Genomic DNA, 17,695 nt, shown 5'->3' on the forward strand with positions numbered 1-17,695 from the left:
TATCTCGTTGTTTTCCAGTTAAATGGAAGTCCAGGCGATTGAAATGTGACCAATTGGCCAGTTTAGTAACCGGAAAATTCAATTGCCGTTTCAATTGAATCTAAGCAGAAGTCGCAAAGGGCTTTGCGAGTAGGAGAAATTAACCTCCCTATGTTGAAAATAAAGACCTATGATTAGGTTGCAAAAAATAACAACCTCTCTATTAAAATGCCCCTACTGAAAATCAGAGTCTAAGTGTATATTCTACACACCCCAATCGTATATTTTTGTTTTGATTCCTGTTATGCATAAACCATCCCAGTAACCGGAGACCTAGCGCGGTGAGAAACGATTACAGTCTGGGATTCAAGCCAAGTGATTTTAAACAGGAACTGGTAATACAGTATTTTCCATCAAAGGCTTTTGAAAATATTAAGTGAAAAAAAAAAAAAAAAAAAAAAAACAGGTTTCGTGACATTGGCAGGTGTCCATCGATCCGTTCGCGTCTGGGACGCGGTGTTATTCTGACTCTTTGAAGTTTAGTTACGCAAAGTTTTCTTATCAGCATTTGCTTCAGTGAGCGTATGAGCGTACGTCTGTTTGCGTACGATATTGCTTGTATTGCTTTTCAATAACACGCTGGATATGGCATGCTAAAGTTGATTATTATCTTCGTGTAGTACAAGTCAAACATTTTGAAAATGGGAAAACACATGAGATAAGATTGGAGTATTTGCTGGCACCATATCGGTTAAAATAATCAAAAATTGTGCGCTTACAAATGATTAGGGTCATAAATCTATTAAAAAAGTAAAACAGTAGGTTTTAGGGTGCATTGTTGGAAAGGTTTGGTGTACAAATGTTCAGCTGTACGTGTTCTTTCCCCATTCATTGAATTAATTGAATCCCTGTACAAATGTAAAGATAATTCCAGCACGATCTCCATGTTATGCGCCTCACAAGCTTTCACTGCGAAACAAATAAGAACATGTGTAAAATAAGAACCAAAATGTCTACTTATGTACTGAAAAATAATAACGTTAAGGATTTAGGTCATTTGTTTGAAGTTTTACGCACATTCGGTTCTAAAGGTTTACCATAGTGAAACCATTGCAGTGAATGCATGGTAAAGCACGGTACTAAATAAATAAATAAATAAAGCAGTAAATACATATAGTATAACCATGGCAACGATATGGAAAAATCACCCTTCAGATGTACTATGCTAAATCTTTATTAGCTGCACTGTCGCTTTTAGAAATTGGATAGAAAGCTTAAACACGAGGGACCCACCACGCAACAATTGTAATTAAGAATCGTAATTGCATTTTATTTAAAAACAAATCACTTCTATAGAGTTTTATCCAGTCACAATGTTAACAATTAGTTTTCGGGTATCATATTCAAATAGTGATAATAATAACATCATTTTTTGTATTTATTTATTTATTTATTTATTTATTTATAGAACTGGACAAAAACTCAATTAGTACACTTTTCTCTTTCAATATTTGTCCGGTAAAGTTTAATCTTACCTTTGAATTTGAAGAGTTTGCTCAACACTATTCTAAGTGCATTGTATCCCAGAAACAAGAAAGGCATGTGCGAAGCAGCTATTTGCATATAGAGCGCGTAATGGTCTACCAGAGAAACTCAGAAGCACTATTGACTTATCCAAAATGATCTAAAAACGTGTTTGTAATATTTAAATGTAAACGATTTTGTTAACTCGGGCTTAATTGACTAAATATTTAAATTATTTTTTGTTAATTAATTAATATAAATATTATAACAAGTATTTATTTAACAACTAAAATAAAATTATAAACATATTTATTAAAACAAATACCTTTGTGATATTGTTATATAGTTCATTCTAATGTAAAAGTGTTTTTTTTAGACACTGTATGCTTAAGGGTAGAATATCGTCTTATTTTAGACACTATGCTGAATATCGTTACAATTGCATATCATACAGGACTGTATGTGAGTAATCCTTGTTTTCGCTAATTGATTAACGCCAAATGTCAATATTTTAAGGACTGTTTTGATTCCTTCAAGAAAACTAGACTAGAGAAGTGTTCCCCTGAGAAAAAAAAATGTTTTGTTAAAATTGAACAGTGTTCTGAGATTATCTTAGCTGTTTGTTAACGTTATCGTTCTGTAATTATTAGCAGTGCTACTTAGCATTGCCAGATGTGAACGCTGAGTGCAGTTCCCACACCCCTCCCAGTGTGATGGAAAGTGTGAGGTTGAGATATGGGATGCCAGGAAAACACACGGCTAACAATCCCTTTCTGGGCAGGCCACAGCACCACCCAGTGGATTTATAGCAAACTACATGTAAAGTTTGAACAATTCCCCAGATAAACAGGGGGCGGTTTTTCAAAATTGTGGTAATCGGATTTCCGCATTTGATCTGAATTATATTGTGCAAACGGGTTTTTCAAAACATCGAAGTGTGATCGGGATCACTGTGATCTGGGCCGTTTTGGTAATCCCATCGCACTTTTAATCACGATGTAATGTTGCAATTGAATATTAAAAAGAGGAGATCACGATGCTGGACTCCCGACTGACGAGGAAGACGATGTTAGTTGTTTAACTTCCGCTAAGTGGTAACACGTAAAATAACAATTGTTTGCATGCGTTATATGTGCACTAAGATTAAAAGTAATTTTTGTTTAAAAAAATAATGTGAAACAACAGAAAGTGGTGGGTACGGTAGCGAGCACACAGAAGTCCAAAGTGCAGCTGCGCTAGTAGTGCAGATGGTGTGGTGCCTTAGAGTCCGGGATAGTCCGGGTTACCGTGGTAACTACCGGACGCCAGTGCCTCACCCTTCCCCATGCGGAGGCATGGGAGGGAAGCATTGCAGCTACCAGCCAGGACGCCTCTTGCTCTCTGTGAGTGCATTGCAAAATCTCCTCTACTGCTGGTCCAAATGTATGGCCAGGGGAGATAGGTGCATCTAGTAATGCAGACCTGCCTGCTTCCAGGATTTTCACTTGGGACAGCCAGAGCTGTCTGCATGCTACAACTAAGCCCGCCAGGCTTCTGCCCAGCAACACTGAAGTCTGCAGCAAGGTGCCTGAAGCTAGCGGCTCAGGAAGGGTAGCTGAGCGTAGGATGCCGTCCAGGTAGGCCGTCAAAAGGCCTCCTTGTGTTAGCCAGGCGCGTGACCTGTGCTTTAGCGGTATATGCCTTTTTCAGGTTAGCTTCCATGATCCTGCATTGGCCATTAGGGCATACAAGATCGTTGGACAGGCCTCCCACAGGGGGGGCTCACACTAGGGCAAGTGCGGTGGAGTCCAGGTTAGACAGTTGTTTTTAGCTTGGACAGTTTTTTTGTTTTTTTTTCAGAAATGTCCATTCTAGTTTAATTTGCATTTTTATTTTGTGTTTTGATTTATTTTCATTAGTAGTAAACAAAGGGTTTTGTTCAATTTTACTCAAGTGTTCCTTTGCCTCATCTCTCAGTTCCTCTCATTCCAATCTTTATCGAGCCTGAAAGCACCTACATAGCAATATTTAATAAAGTTCTATGTAAACAACTTGGCCTGTTTTATAGTTCTTTAGACAGAAAAGTAGGACTCCAACCAGAAGAGTTATCTACTGCTAGATTTTGTCTGGATACCCCAGACATACAATTAAGATTAATATCTTATCAACAAGTTCAATCCAGAAGTTTATCAATCGGAAAACTTCAGGAAGTCTTTAAATGTCATAATGTATTAAAGTATAAACCATAACTAGATTCAGGTATGTCACAAACAGTAGCTCTTTCCTTTATATCCTAGAGCCCATTGTTGTATGACAGTTTTTGCATCAGAAATCAAACAAAAAGCTTGTTCAGCTTGGTACCTCTTATTCCTTCTAAATCCAAACCCTGTCCCCAACTCATTGTTGGGTTCTCTTCAATTCAACGTAGCTGTAGGCAAGAACTTCCACTGTAGTGCATCTACCCCTAACCGAACCAAAACCTGCTCAAACTTTTCAGTCTCCTATTGGACAACAGGAGACAAGATTTTAATGACTTGTAGGGACCCTTTTATTCTTCGGTGACCTTTCCATAAACAAACCGAATAAATTCCTGAACTTTCCAATTGCTTCTAAAACTACATGTAATAAAGACATTGTAAATAAATAAAGACAATTTACAATGTTTTATTGTGTTTTCACATGTAGACTTTAATTGATATAGAACATTTTTAATTGTAAATATATTCAATACATTATTTCCCTTCATAATTAACATTATTTACATACATGTTAAGCAAATGGAGGGGGGCATGTGCAGGAGGAACACACCTTATCTATATGCATTGTCTTAGCAGGTAAGAACACAACTACATTGCAACTGTACTTTCAGTTTATATATTCTGAAGGGAAAATAAATTGAAAAAGCAGTTTTGATCAAAATATGTACAAATTTGTATTCTAACAAAATGAATAGTACTGGTTGCACTATGGTTGAATTGAAGAGAATCCAACCTTACTTCAGATGTGTCCAAAACGTTCTAAGACTATCACCTCATGATAAACATGACAGAAACTGTTAATGGTTAATTGTTCTGAGCAGTCAAACATTCTTAGTCAGTTCCTCCTTCAACAACCTTATTGTTCTGCTTAAAAGGTTGTCTCTCGAAGTTATAGTGAAGCTCAGTGTCATCTCATTTTGTTACAATTACATATATACACTTTAAAATAATTTGTAAACCTTCATACCAATACTCATGTTTTATCCTATGCCGTTCCATTCATTTAGGATGTATACTGAGTAATAAGTGACCCAAGGATAGTTATCCTTTCCCAGATAGTGCTCACAGGACAGTGGAATGCAGTACATGAATTTGTGAAAACAGATCCTGGTATTACACCAGCACAGCCACCATGGATCTGTATTCAGTGTGCTTGTAAATCTACAGCATGTAAATATTATTAAAGTTAAATAAACATGACACTTGTTGATGGGGTGCCCCTCATTTGATAGAGAAATAAGTGGCAGAGCATGATTAAACACTAAACTAATTATTCAACTTTGATAAATTAATTGGCATATTAACTTCAAAGACAGAACAAGCCAAGAAGAAAACTGAGAGAATAGCCTAGAATAAGAAGCCAGCTTCAGCTTCCTTTCTTTATTTAACTTAATTATTCCATTTATTTGACAAGATTAGGCAGATCTAGGTTTTGTGTATCAGTTGGTATTGTTGCAATGGGCACAAACACAGATAATTGAACGGCAAAGTTGCAGATCTATAGAGAAATCTTAGAAGAATACTTTAATTAAAAAAAAAAAAAAAGACTACAGTATTTTCCATTAATTTGGGCAACAAGAACCAAAAAAGATTAGCCATTGACCAGCCAATCCACTCCCTGCCAGCTTCAATGATGCCCCGCCTCCAAAAACAAGTTCTGAGTCTGACTCAATACTACATGAACTATTCATCAATTATACATGTCCAGATAAATTCTAAGTAAAAAAGAGTAAGACCCCAATAAATAAATATGTTAGCTAAATAATAATTGTAATGACGTTTTCTCTACGTGTATGTCATTTTTTTAAATTCTAATTGTTAGGGGCTATTTTCCTCAGCGGAAGGTTACCCGGCAACGTTCAAGGCAAACAGGTTTTAAAGGGTTTTTTTTTTTGCTTTGTTTTTTTAAAGAGAAATACAGGAATAAATAGTTTTCTAATAGCGACAGAGCCCTCTCGATGTGGGCTCTACCATGTGGTAGATGACCTTGACTTTTGTTGTAACTCCAATCGTGGTCATGCGCCACAGGGTAGAGCCCGCATCGAGAGGCTCCATTGTTTAAATCAGTTTTTCTATTTTTCTTTAGATTTCTAATACAACGTAGAAATAATTCCGAAGTTTTAAAACCACAAACACCTTCCAGCTATTAGTAAATTGTAACATCATATATGCCACGACTCGCTAGGTCAATGTATATAACGAACACCAATCACGAAGTCAGTATTTGTTTGACCCTGTTGCCATAACAACTTTTCATTTTTGCTTACGAAATCGGCTCTAGGCTCGCCAACGCCCGCCATTTCAAACTTCCCAAAATATTTTAAAGATGGAAAATCATCTTTAGATGGAAAACTCCCGCCCGACAAACTTTACTAACTCCCTACTGTTTCTGAGATATATTTCAAAATACAAACTACCATAACCACACAAAGCCATACACATTTAGTTTTTCATATTGGCAGAGGATCTTGTCTCAGTCTCGTGCAGAGCAGCTATTGCTGCCACTGGTATCGAAGCAATTCAGGTGCTACCTACTGAAAATTTAAAACTGAAATGTAAAAAGTCTGTGATCTACTGAAACAAAACAAGGGTGTAAAATAAACCGTTAAATTCAACTGCAAGAGTTTAAACAAGATTTTACAGAAACAATTTATTGAATAGAGATCTCTTTATTATAGTGCATTTCTCAGACAAGTTACAACATGGTTAAAAACCCCAGAATCAGATCAGGTTTTGAGAGAAAAAAACAAACAACAACAAAAAAAACAAACAAAAAAAAAAAACACATCTGCACACTTGTTTTGTGTAAGAGTCAATTTATACAGAAAGGGGTTTCAAACTTAAAGCTTCACATTTTAACAAAGGTATTTGAAATGACTAACTAATATAAGTATGTAGAACTTGACTTGTTAAAAATCATTGGATTCCTTTCACTATGGCTATATTTTCAGGTTAGACAAAATTAATATTTACTAACGGGCCAGAAAGGCAGCAAGAGTATCTTTGACAGTAGTTATTTCTATTTTATTTCTACTGAGCTGTGTACCTGCACGCACTGTTTGAAGTTGGTGTTCTTGGAAATGAACTGCCGTACTAGTATTCCACTTGCTTACAAAGGATATCTTTTTAGACTTTACACAAACCTAGAGTGGGAACAGTTTGTATTGTCTTTGTGGAGGTCAACTGGTTTCTGATGGACACAAGTTATAACAAGTCCTTCTTAAATGAAGGGACATTTAAAAGTTGTGACAAGCACGTGGATGCATTTTCAAGATATTTCAGATACTTGTTACAACACTGATATACAATATGGTTTACACTGAAAATCTGGAGGAAGAACTAGAAAGTTGTATTTCTATTGCCCAAAATACATCTCCCCCTGCCTCACCTCTGCTGAGCAAGGTAAGTCTTTCAGCAAAGAATGGCTTGAAATAAGGGTCAATTTTTGCCAACACCTGAATTGATTAAAACTTTGCACATGTGTAGTGTCATGTGTACTATGAAGGGAAGTAGTAACCATTAGCTTACCACCTGACCCATTCCAAGATGACTAATGGGCCTAGCTGTGAAGACATAAACTGACTATCAAAACCAGCAGGTAGATTTCTTAAAGATCTTGGTGGTTCACTGAATCCGATCCAGCATCAAGGACATGGTGAGCATGTGTACATGCCTGGATTTAACATACATCTTTGGTATCCCAAATACCACAGAGGCAATGCGGGCACAGCAGTCCATCATCCTAGCTCCAGATATGCACATACCAGGATGGCTCTAGCTACATGGCAATAGAGGCACCATCAAATGACACAAGTATGCCTTTGACTCTACATGCCTGAATCAGTTTCACACTCAAACCATGGTCATCTTCATGCCATCCATTGACACTTATGATGAGTGTTTTGTGAAGGGATGATCAGTCTGTATTCTACACTGCAGGAGTACTAGTTATTCTCTCTGTACAGCTGATACATGTTCGAATTGTTTTTTGATGGTAGCCATGTTTTACCATGCAGTTTCAGAAACTATATCTAGCCCCTGCCAGTACTAATCATGCAGAAGGACAACTCCAGAGCTGCTTTCACCTCAACCACCTGACAACACACACTGCAGGATGTTTCGCTGAGAGCAGGTCTTCTCAAACTCTGTCCTGGGAACCCTGTCTGCAGGTTTTCATTCCAACTGATCTCTCAATTACAACTACACCCTTATGAACTGATAATTTGCATAATTAGACCTTTTTACTTGTTTTCAGCTCTTAAACAATTGCAGATTTCAAGTTAGCTGTAACATTTTATTCTAATTAACTTGAACTCTGAAACTGTTAACGCAAAACACAATTAAGGTCTAATTAAGCAAACGATTAGTTCAATGAAGGGTTTAGTTAAGTAACTGAGAGCTCAGTTGGAATGAAAACCAGAAGACACAGGGGGTCCCCTGGACCATGTTTGAGAACCTCTGACCTAGACAGGACCGCTTCTTGGCGCTTCACTGGTAAGGGTGGAGGCAGACAATACAGGAGTCCCAGATAATGAACAGGTAACATCCTTTCTCCTTATTTAAACAGGCCATGTCCAAAAATTCTTGCAAGTAAACATGTCTAGTATTAATCCCCTTTGTCCACATATCCATCAGCCCCTGGGCGGCACTTATTTTTTTGGGTGTTTAGTTGTGCTCTCATTGCAGCACCAACTTAATTCTTTGCCCATATTTGTACCTATGCATGTCTGTTCCTGCAGCACACTTTTGCAATAGAACCCCTTTGTGAACATTACAAAACGGCAACATGGAAATGGGATCTTTGTGCCGATACCATTAGTGATTGTGTTGACGTACAGGTTAAGAGGGCTGTTTCCTGATGCAGCATATCCGGATGTCTTCTTTGAAGCACAAGATTCTTTGCTGCATGCAATTTCATTTAATACAATACAATACTTTTTGCAAGCCATCCTTTGTCTCTTCTACTGCTATAGCAGCTCAACACCAGAATTTCAGTGCACTTCCAAGAGACACACACACATTGAATTAAGGTCATAGATTCACAACCCCCACCCCATTCCAGAAACTGCCCAACCTACCCACCCCTCTCAACCCACCCCAAATCAAGACAAATGGGTTAGATTCGCAGCAAGATACAACTGTACACCGTTTTCCCAGCAGCAAGCCCATCTGAGTCAGGTATTCTGTACAAAAACATGAGTGGGAGCAGCTCTCTGTAAAGGCCTTACCACTCCAGGCCTTTGTGCACCAATACTATTTTTTAGGATCTCTGGCCAATAGGCAGGCAGTGCGGAAACAGGAAATAAGCGAGCTTTACCTTAAAAGCCCCTAAACTTAATAACTGCTCTTAACACATTCTATTAGATCACAAAACTCAGATACTGCTTTTCTATATTTTCAAACTACAATCCCCTCTCTGCTGTCCCCATCCCCATATAATTGACAACCCTGTATGTATTCAGCAGTTTACATAAATTAACTCTCAAGGTAGTAGTTTCTGAAAATACTATGAAAATGCAAAATAACCCACTTACCCAAACACCATTTCTAGGTTTTTATGCCTAAATAAATCAGAACATGCATGATCGAGAATCATCAAGCACAGTTCAATGCTGCATTCTAGTGTTTAATACAATAAAACAGACCACAGATGGCGAAGTACCAAAATCTTTATATCTAGTGAAACAACTGCAACCAAGAGTGTCCAATAGGTCAGATGACTATAAGTTCAAAAGGCTTTTAAAAGACGAAAATGACCAGATGTCCAGCAGGCAGCCCTACTGAAATCCTGGAAGTACTGGAATGACAGACAAAGTTTTCTTTTTCTAGTCCTACATTACAATAAAAACTACTAGCAATGTTCTATTAACCGGTAATTGTGAACTGCTAGACACAAATCCCTACAGCCCTGTTCAGTCCTACTCATCCCACAAAGAGGACACCCAGTTTGTTGTAATAAAATCTAGAAGCCCTGCACTATTCTTAACTGACTGCCAGTATACCCTGTAAATTTCAGTGCCTAAGTATAAAATTCCCATGGCTAGAGACAAAAAGGCAGGTAGTGTTCTTTAGAAACCAAAATACTGTTTCCACAGGAGGTGTAAGGCACAGTGCACGAGGGCTGCTCCCACTCCGAGCTCACAGACATGCAGACACACTCACACACACACACACACCAGCCAGAACCCCAGGTGGGTGGAGGGGCCAGGACTAGTGCCGCCACCGCCTCCTCACACGACCAATGGAATGGATCATTTCTGTTTTTTGAGTTGGTTGGAGAGCCAGTCCAGCCCCTCATAGAGACCATCCCCGCTGGTGGCACAGGTGGCCTGGATGTACCAGTTCCGGTGGCGCAGCGAGTGTAGCCCCAGCTTGTCTGTGATCTCAGCAGCGTTCATGGCGTTGGGCAAGTCCTGCAGGTCAAAAGGAACGGGTCAGTGATGAAACAGACTTTGTGGTGAGGGTTCTTGATATGTTATTTTAAAGGTGTATGTCTACACTTTAAAGAAATACAGAAGCGGTAGTAAAAAGCAGTCTTTTTCTACCTGTTTGTTTGCAAAAACAAGCAAGACAGCGTCCCGCAGCTCATCCTCTGCAAGCATTCTCGTCAACTCCTCTCTCGCCTCGTTTACTCGCTCCCTGTCGTTACTGTCAACCACGAAAATTAAGCCTGCACAAAATAGAGGTACAGTCAATGTGAGGAAGTATGATAACACACTAACTGTAAACTTCCCTAGTAAATTACACAAATCACAACTTATCAGGTCTCAGACAATACATAGTTTTGACCCACATGTTTAAAAGCAAAAATCATCTTTAAACACTTTCTCCTCAGAAAACATTTAATTCCATGATATAGGTAGCCAATAAAATTCCAATACGTGATGTACAGATCTGAATCTTTAGGAAAAGCACAGGGACACTGACCTTGTGTGTTCTGGAAGTAATGGCGCCAGAGAGGTCGGATTTTATCTTGACCGCCTACATCCCACACTGTAAAGCTGATGTTCTTGTATTCTACTGTCTCTACATTAAAGCCTTCAAGTGGTTAAAAAAAAAAGTTAATATGGATAAATAGAAACCACACATAAGATATGCTTTATGCGTTACACACACTACATAAAAAGGTGCAAAAAAACCCCACACAATATACTTCAGTGACCTAACATTTTCAGAATAAAAGCTTTAAGCTTTGTCTATTCTAAATGTAAAACAGATAATGCAAGTCAGTAGACATCCCATAAATAACGGCACTGACAAAACAAATCCTAAAAAGATAGACGTTCCAGAAATACAAATAAGGAAGCATTACTTGGTTCTCACTGTATTTCACACATGAAACTGAAAAAAAAAAATACCAAAAAAACAACAAAACACATATTCAGCAGAAATACAGGTGCAGTTATTCAATTTAATCAGAGACGGGCAGTCCATACCACACTGTCATCTTCAGCATTCTATTTATTCAGGCGGACCTTAACTGCTGTATTAATGTCACCCAGGCAAGGCAATATAGTATTGAGCAACTTTACATTTTTTATTTGGAATTGGCAACTTTTTTTCTCATTTTCTCCCCGATTTGGAAAGCTTGCACTGACTTTGGAGAGATGAAAACGAACACACGTCCTCTGAAACACATGCCATCAGCTTCTTTTCACTCTGCAGGCCCGCCAAGCAGCCACCTCAGAGCTACAGGAATACGCAGCTCTGGGCAACTTACAGGCAGGCCTACTGGCGCTCGGCCAGTCTACAGGGGTCGCTGGTGCGGACACCTTGGCCAACCTAGATCTCCCCAACCGGGCGGCGCTTGGCCAATTGTGCGCTGCCCCCCTGGGAACTCCCGTCCACGGTCAGCAGTGGATTCGAACCTGCAATCTCCAGGCTATAGGGCACATCCTGCACTCTATGTGGAGTGCCTTTACCAGATGCGCCACTCGGGAGCCCCTCAACTTTACATTTTTAGGATTAAATTCAAAGTACTCCTCTCCTCATACTCCTAAAAAACACACAGAATATATTGTGCCCTTGGTTCTGAATTGGTCCCGATAAAGGGGGATCATGCTTTACTGTCCAGGTAAAACCCACTTACCTATTGTGGGGATGGTAGTTACAATCTCTCCCAATTTCAGTTTGTAAAGGATTGTTGTTTTTCCGGCTGCATCCAACCCTACCATCAGAATTCTCATCTCCTTCTTCCCAAAAAGGCCTTTAAACAAGCTCCCAAATATATTCCCCATTGTGGTTTGATTATTTTAAACAACCTGGAACAAATAAAACAGGAATGTGGTTAGAAGCTTCATCTGAAATATCATTGCTTTTAGCAAAATCTGTATGATCAGCTACTCTTTAAATATGGTAAATACAATTCTCCAGTGATAGGCCACTTTCACTAATTTTTATTTTGAATGTCTTTAAAAATCACAGAACAGGCTGAAAACAGAAATAACTGTCTCTTGGTTAGAATGAACATTCTCTGCAACAACGCTCACTGTACCATTAGTGATCGAACACCATCTTTCAAGTTGTCTCTATATAACTGTATACATTCAGAACACCACTTGTCTCCATTATTAATCATGAACTGCAGTAGTCATTGTTTAGCACTACACAGCATTATCTTTAAAAGGGTTGCATTCTTACTGCCTCTAACAAGGAGCTTGGAAGGGACAGTCCAGCCCTGGTGCCAATACATTCCTGTTACACTGTCTTGGGACAGTGTCTTGGTGACCTCAGCTAAGAACAGCACAACAGCATATTTTCAAACAAGTCCCAATGTGTTCTGTAGCGATACTGGACTAGCAACAAATTAGAATACTGAAAGCTATGAAAGACACCAAGGAATTAATTTTGTATATAATTACATATTGCAACATATTAACATTCAAATTTCACGTAATGAAGTCCTTCCAAGAATGTCCGTAAATCGTGCCTAAATGCCCACACCACAGCAATTCTATACAAAAGGTTTGGAAACCTTCAGCAACTGCATGAAGCTCGTAAGTGCAAAACTTCATTACACAGTAGATTAAGAGAGTCTATTTCAAAACGTATTTAACTGAATTTATATATTGTAAAATAATATATATTTAGTTATGTAGTTTCAGATTATTTGTTGTTTTACAAATTTCTATTGGACTGCACTGGCCTTAACTCTGCCACAGGTCAAGGAGGAAAATCGCCTGAAGTTGGTTCGCCTCCCAACAGTGGCCCCTATTATCCTTTTTAAGCGACTGGCTGTTTTAGTTTTGGCTGTCAAGAAGAAAACAATGAAGAAAGCAGTTAATTATGTTTTACAGAACAAGCCTGAAAGCACAGCTATCATGCCCTAAAATACAGGTAACCACATGGGAAAACACTAATTAGAATACAAGTTTTTCTTGCTCTACAAGTTCTTAAATAGAAAAATGCATTTTAAGGAAAAGGGGGGGGGGGGGGGGGGGGGGGGTGGGTAACAAAAGTAAATTCTACTGTATAGTCCAGTTTTATATATATATATGGTATGGGTCACGAAATTTAAGCCATCACACAGAGAAAGAAGATACTGCACCTTGGCAATATGCCCTGGGTGGAAATGAGGCAGGTAAAACTATACCTGAAATGGGATACAACTGTTTAAATTAATCAGGAGCATGGAGCCAACAGGAACAGAGGTAGTGATCGTACTGAACTTCCTTTGAGTCAGCACAACCTGAAACGCACTTCTCAGCAATGTTGCTGCAGCATCCCCTTCTCAAGAAACAGTTTTAAACTGAAGGCTGAGCATATTTTTAAAAAACAGTGCCTTTCCCAAAAAATGTTGCTACTCCTGTTTATACCTATTATAATGACTTGTACTAAGCCCCTTTAACATTGGCACTCCTACCTGGGTCCATTATAAGAATGTTTTCCCTGCCTGAAAACCACATGGCAGTGTTTAAATGAGCAGCTGAAATAAATCCTGTCTTCATTGTATCTAAGAAATACATGTTTACAGCAACTAAGACACACAGGCAAGGCTTACGAGACGTGGGTTATCGCTCTTTTAGACAGGAAAAAGTTTGTCGCTTTTAGCATTTGTTTCTTATTCTTAAACAGTCAAAACTTTAAGAAAACAAAGAAAAAAAAACATTAAGAGTTTGTACTAGACATCCTGGGAAAGTGGGATTGTCCCAGTTTTTTTGTCCCGAACAGACACATTAACACTATAAATCGTCAGTTTTGCTATCAAATTCACATTTATTAGAAATACAAAACTGCAGCAGCATGCTCAGCAAGTTAACAGCAGAGTAATTTACTATTCAAAGAAATCTGGTAGCTTTTTAGTTGAGCGTGTAAATGCAAACAAGCATTTTTGTCACATAATGTTTTTATTGTCAACATGCAGCATTCTATATGGCTTTCAGTGTGTACATCATGTTCACAATTGTATGGCTTATTTGGATGGTATCCACCGGTGTCAGAAAACACAATCAGAGTCAGAGGCTACCTTCCATTAACATAAAATGTGAAGAAAATTTTAAAGACGACCAGGAAATGTGTTTAGTTGAAACCAAAAGAGGTCAGCTTTTGGATGTTCTTTTCTAGTGTTTGAGAATTAACTTTGCCTTCAAGAACATTTCCCAAACCACAGCAGAAAGAGCACTCAGGCATGAAGGTGGCTGAATAGCACAACTGGGGGGGGGGGGGGGGGGGGGGGGGGGACTTTGCTGGCAACAGCATAATGATAAAGATGCCAGTCAGAAATCGAAAGTCAAGAGACAGGAATATAGTACGATATGTAAAAAGGGAAGCAACACTTAAGCATGCACTCTGAGCCCTAACTATAATATACAAAACTACACCCGACCCGTCAAGTTGGGTCAGGCAGCAAGGGGCGAGTACCTGGACATTTCAAATGTGCAACTAGATATGTCTTACTATCCTCAACTATAAAGAGATCACTGTTGTTGCCTTTTTATGGAATGAACTGTTCATAGAGATCCTGTTTTGTGATGTTTTACTTTACCTGCACTTTTGGGGTGCAACAATTAATTGATGCATCAATTACTGATCATCTGTCCTTATTTCCTGAGCTCCGATTATATATTGGTGAATCTATGCAACAAATTAGAACCTAGTTTGAAGTCTCCCGTTGCAGGTTTGCATTAAAACCTTGCGTGAGAATGTGATTCTTTTAGTGCTAGTATGGTAGTAGTAACAACGTCAACTGTGATACACGCTTCAGGCCTTCACATTCGCGCTGGACAAGCACAGCTGGACTCAGTCACTGGAAGGCAAGGCACACGGGCCCGCTTCATCCTGCTGCGGAGACTTCAGCCGTCGGTCAGCGTATTGTGCACAATACTCTAAGTGTTTTCTTCTTGTTTCCCATTTTCAAATCAAACTAGTAACTGTCACCGTATACTTATAGCAACAGCTTACCTACACAGTAATGGGCTAATTTCAAAGTAGGCGCTTTGAATGACAGTAGCTATAGTTGGCAAATGAAAGTGCACAGCGAGTGCAGGTCTTGATGATTGAGTCATTTAAACAAATGACAGCATTCTAGTGCTTCTTCAGTCAATGAGATCTGTCAGAACAGGATGAAATGACTAACAGTGAAACTACAGTAGCCTATGGGACCACTGAGATGATTGACAGCAACCCCTAGGCATTCACAGCGGAATGGAAACGGGACAGACAAGTATAAAAACTACACAAACTAGAGACGATTTCTAAGTTATTTTTGGTAAGAAAATAAAAAATAGCGAGTGGTTTTACCAACATTTATCCTACGTAAATTGCAGTCAAACTAATTTTTGGGGCTCACAAAAATAAGGAAGTTATAATCCAACCACTTATAACTGCCAAAGCCGTCATTTTGAATACCTTTTACAATACATGTTTTTATTTTTAATATAACCTACAACATTCTTTTTATTTACAAGCCTGTTGTTATCTCCACTGGACTGGACGTTTTTTTACAAGGAATGCACTGGGGAGAGTAAGAAATGATTTATCAAACAAGCAGCAAGTTTTAGATAAGGCAATATTATGAGTGGATGCAACTGTTAATTGCTCGGTTTTAAACTTTTATTGAAACTAAACGTCACTTTAGATACAAACTAATAAACACTGGAAATAAAAGATGAATAAAAAATACCTGAGACACGTTACATTTTAATGTGATCGCTTTAAATGTTAACGTAAAAACAGCTAGTACCTTATTAACTATTTTTTTGGGCAGTAAAATACAAGCATCCATTCAGTAAATCAGAAAAGCACCAAGGCCAATAAATTACTTTTTAAAGACGTATAGACACGATAAGCTTGGGAATGACAGGACTGAAAACAATGTGAGAATAATATAGCCGCCTGGCATTTTGTTTTACCATTCAGCCCCCTGAAACAATATACAGGTGGCTTAAATTGGTCGCATATTCATTCATATTTAATAACTCGTTTTACTGCTACTCTTGTGCACAAGTGTAAAACTTAATTTTTTCAGGCTTATCAATATACCCAACAAGATCAGATTCTGTGAAATATCTACTAGCCGCGCAAAAACGCGCACACAGAGCCCAGGTTGGACATTGCAGTTCCTCCCTTTCAGCCCACTACATTTTCCGGCCTTGACCCCGCAACATCCAAGATCTCTCTGGCAAATAATATTTGCATAGGCCGAGCTAACACAAACGAATGCATTATAATGGTGGCGACAAGCACAAAATGGTACCTTTTCTATTTTTGCATACATAAGAAAGCTATTATAACTGAGGGTACGTAGAAGGACAGCCTCAGGAACAATCTAACTGCAGTCACGACACTGCAACAACGAAGAGTCTTGCTCACAAAGAACAAATGGGGAACTGTCGTCGAAATAAATATAATATGACATGCTATTCAATTATTACTCATATTTATGACATGTTTTATTTATTTTAAATGGTGGTGGTGGTGGTAGCTTGTACCAGTCGCTAGGAAAAACAAGATTATTCGCTTGCGTCTGCTGCGGTACTACAATCACCATTGCACATTTTACCGAAAGAGAGTACGTTTGAGCTCTAACACTGCCAGCTGTAAATTGATATCACCGCATAATCATAACAATACAGTTTCATTGATGGTATTTGATTTACCTCTGCAAGCGGCTTCTCGGTTTTGATCTCGCGTTCCTCTTCACTGTTACAACAAAATGGCGTCTTTCGTGCCAGAAGAGAGGCCGCGTCACCGATCTTGCCCATTGCACAATCCAGACCAATCAGAGCGGCCGAAACTATCTCAGAGCGCCACCTACATTACATTATACCCAATCACCTGCTTTTACAGTTCAGGCTGGTTCAGTATTATTGCCTAAAACGGGAAGAGGAGTCATAAACCGACAGGATTGCTACATCGCAGAGATAGCCTTGCCCTTTCCAGTTTATCCGGCCCCCGGTAGAAAAAGAAAATATGCCAACATGACACGAAAATCGACAGAATCTGTATCCTCAGTCGTCGCTGAGGCGTAAGCAGGACGGGACGTGAGAATGCCCAACCAATCAGAAACAGAGCCGGGAAAAGGCAGGCGGCTCCACTATAGGCTTCAGTATTGGGAGTGGCCCGTGTTAGCTTTATAACGAAATGCCTCACTTTGTGCTAAAGTTAGAACAACATTGTGAAGGAAAGTGAGTGGTGGCCGACTGTCCAACTTTATGATCGGTATCGGAGGGTGTCTGATTTGCCTGAATTACCTACTTTATTAAAAGCAGTTGTTACTGCCGTGCACTTTTTTCACCTTGTTTACACTTTGTTTGCTCCTTTCGTTGAGCTGCAGATGGTGAGATGAATTCGTCCCATGCGTGTACCTTTTGGTTTGGAAGGGTGAACTGTAGTAACCCGTTGATGGACCCACCTAACTTACTTCAGATAATGCAAGCAAACTAGAAAGCCAACAAGGTCTGTTTCTGACACTACTCTGCAGAAATGTAAACAATGGAGTAATACAAGTTACGCAG

At 39.0% G+C, this 17,695-nt stretch overlaps 1 protein-coding gene across 2 annotated transcripts; it reads right to left on the reverse strand.

Moving 5' to 3' along the window:
• Positions 1-7,962: 7,962 nt before the first annotated feature.
• On the reverse strand, positions 7,963-17,103 carry arf2a (ADP-ribosylation factor 2a). 2 transcript variants are annotated; one of them, XM_041231277.1, is made up of 6 exons: positions 16,838-17,103; positions 12,886-12,989; positions 11,830-12,001; positions 10,668-10,778; positions 10,286-10,410; positions 7,963-10,153 (listed from the first exon to the last, which is right to left on the reverse strand). In XM_041231277.1, the coding sequence occupies exons 3-6, from the start codon at positions 11,975-11,977 to the stop codon at positions 9,992-9,994; spliced, it is 546 nt and encodes a 181-aa protein (XP_041087211.1). In that variant the 5' UTR covers positions 11,978-12,001; positions 12,886-12,989; positions 16,838-17,103; the 3' UTR covers positions 7,963-9,991. The 2 variants fall into 2 exon arrangements, with proteins under 2 accessions (XP_041087211.1, XP_041087210.1); XM_041231276.1 differs by lacking the exon at positions 12,886-12,989 and having other exon boundaries at positions 16,838-17,101.
• Positions 17,104-17,695: the final 592 nt, after the last annotated feature.

This window comes from Polyodon spathula, chromosome 28 (assembly GCF_017654505.1).
Source record: "Polyodon spathula isolate WHYD16114869_AA chromosome 28, ASM1765450v1, whole genome shotgun sequence".
Taxonomy (NCBI): domain Eukaryota; kingdom Metazoa; phylum Chordata; class Actinopteri; order Acipenseriformes; family Polyodontidae; genus Polyodon; species Polyodon spathula.

What these genes read in the sequence shown, in the direction of transcription:
- arf2a (XM_041231277.1), bottom strand. Translation starts at nt 11,977, where the DNA reads ATGGGGAATATATTTGGGAGCTTGTTTAAAGGCCTTTTTGGGAAGAAG. An exon ending in TTACTTCCAGAACACACAAG is followed by an intron (nt 10,411 to 10,667) that starts GTCAGTGTCCCT and finishes TATTTTGTGCAG; the next exon opens with GCTTAATTTTCGTGGTTGAC. An exon ending in TTGTTTTTGCAAACAAACAG is followed by an intron (nt 10,154 to 10,285) that starts GTAGAAAAAGAC and finishes TTTGACCTGCAG; the next exon opens with GACTTGCCCAACGCCATGAA.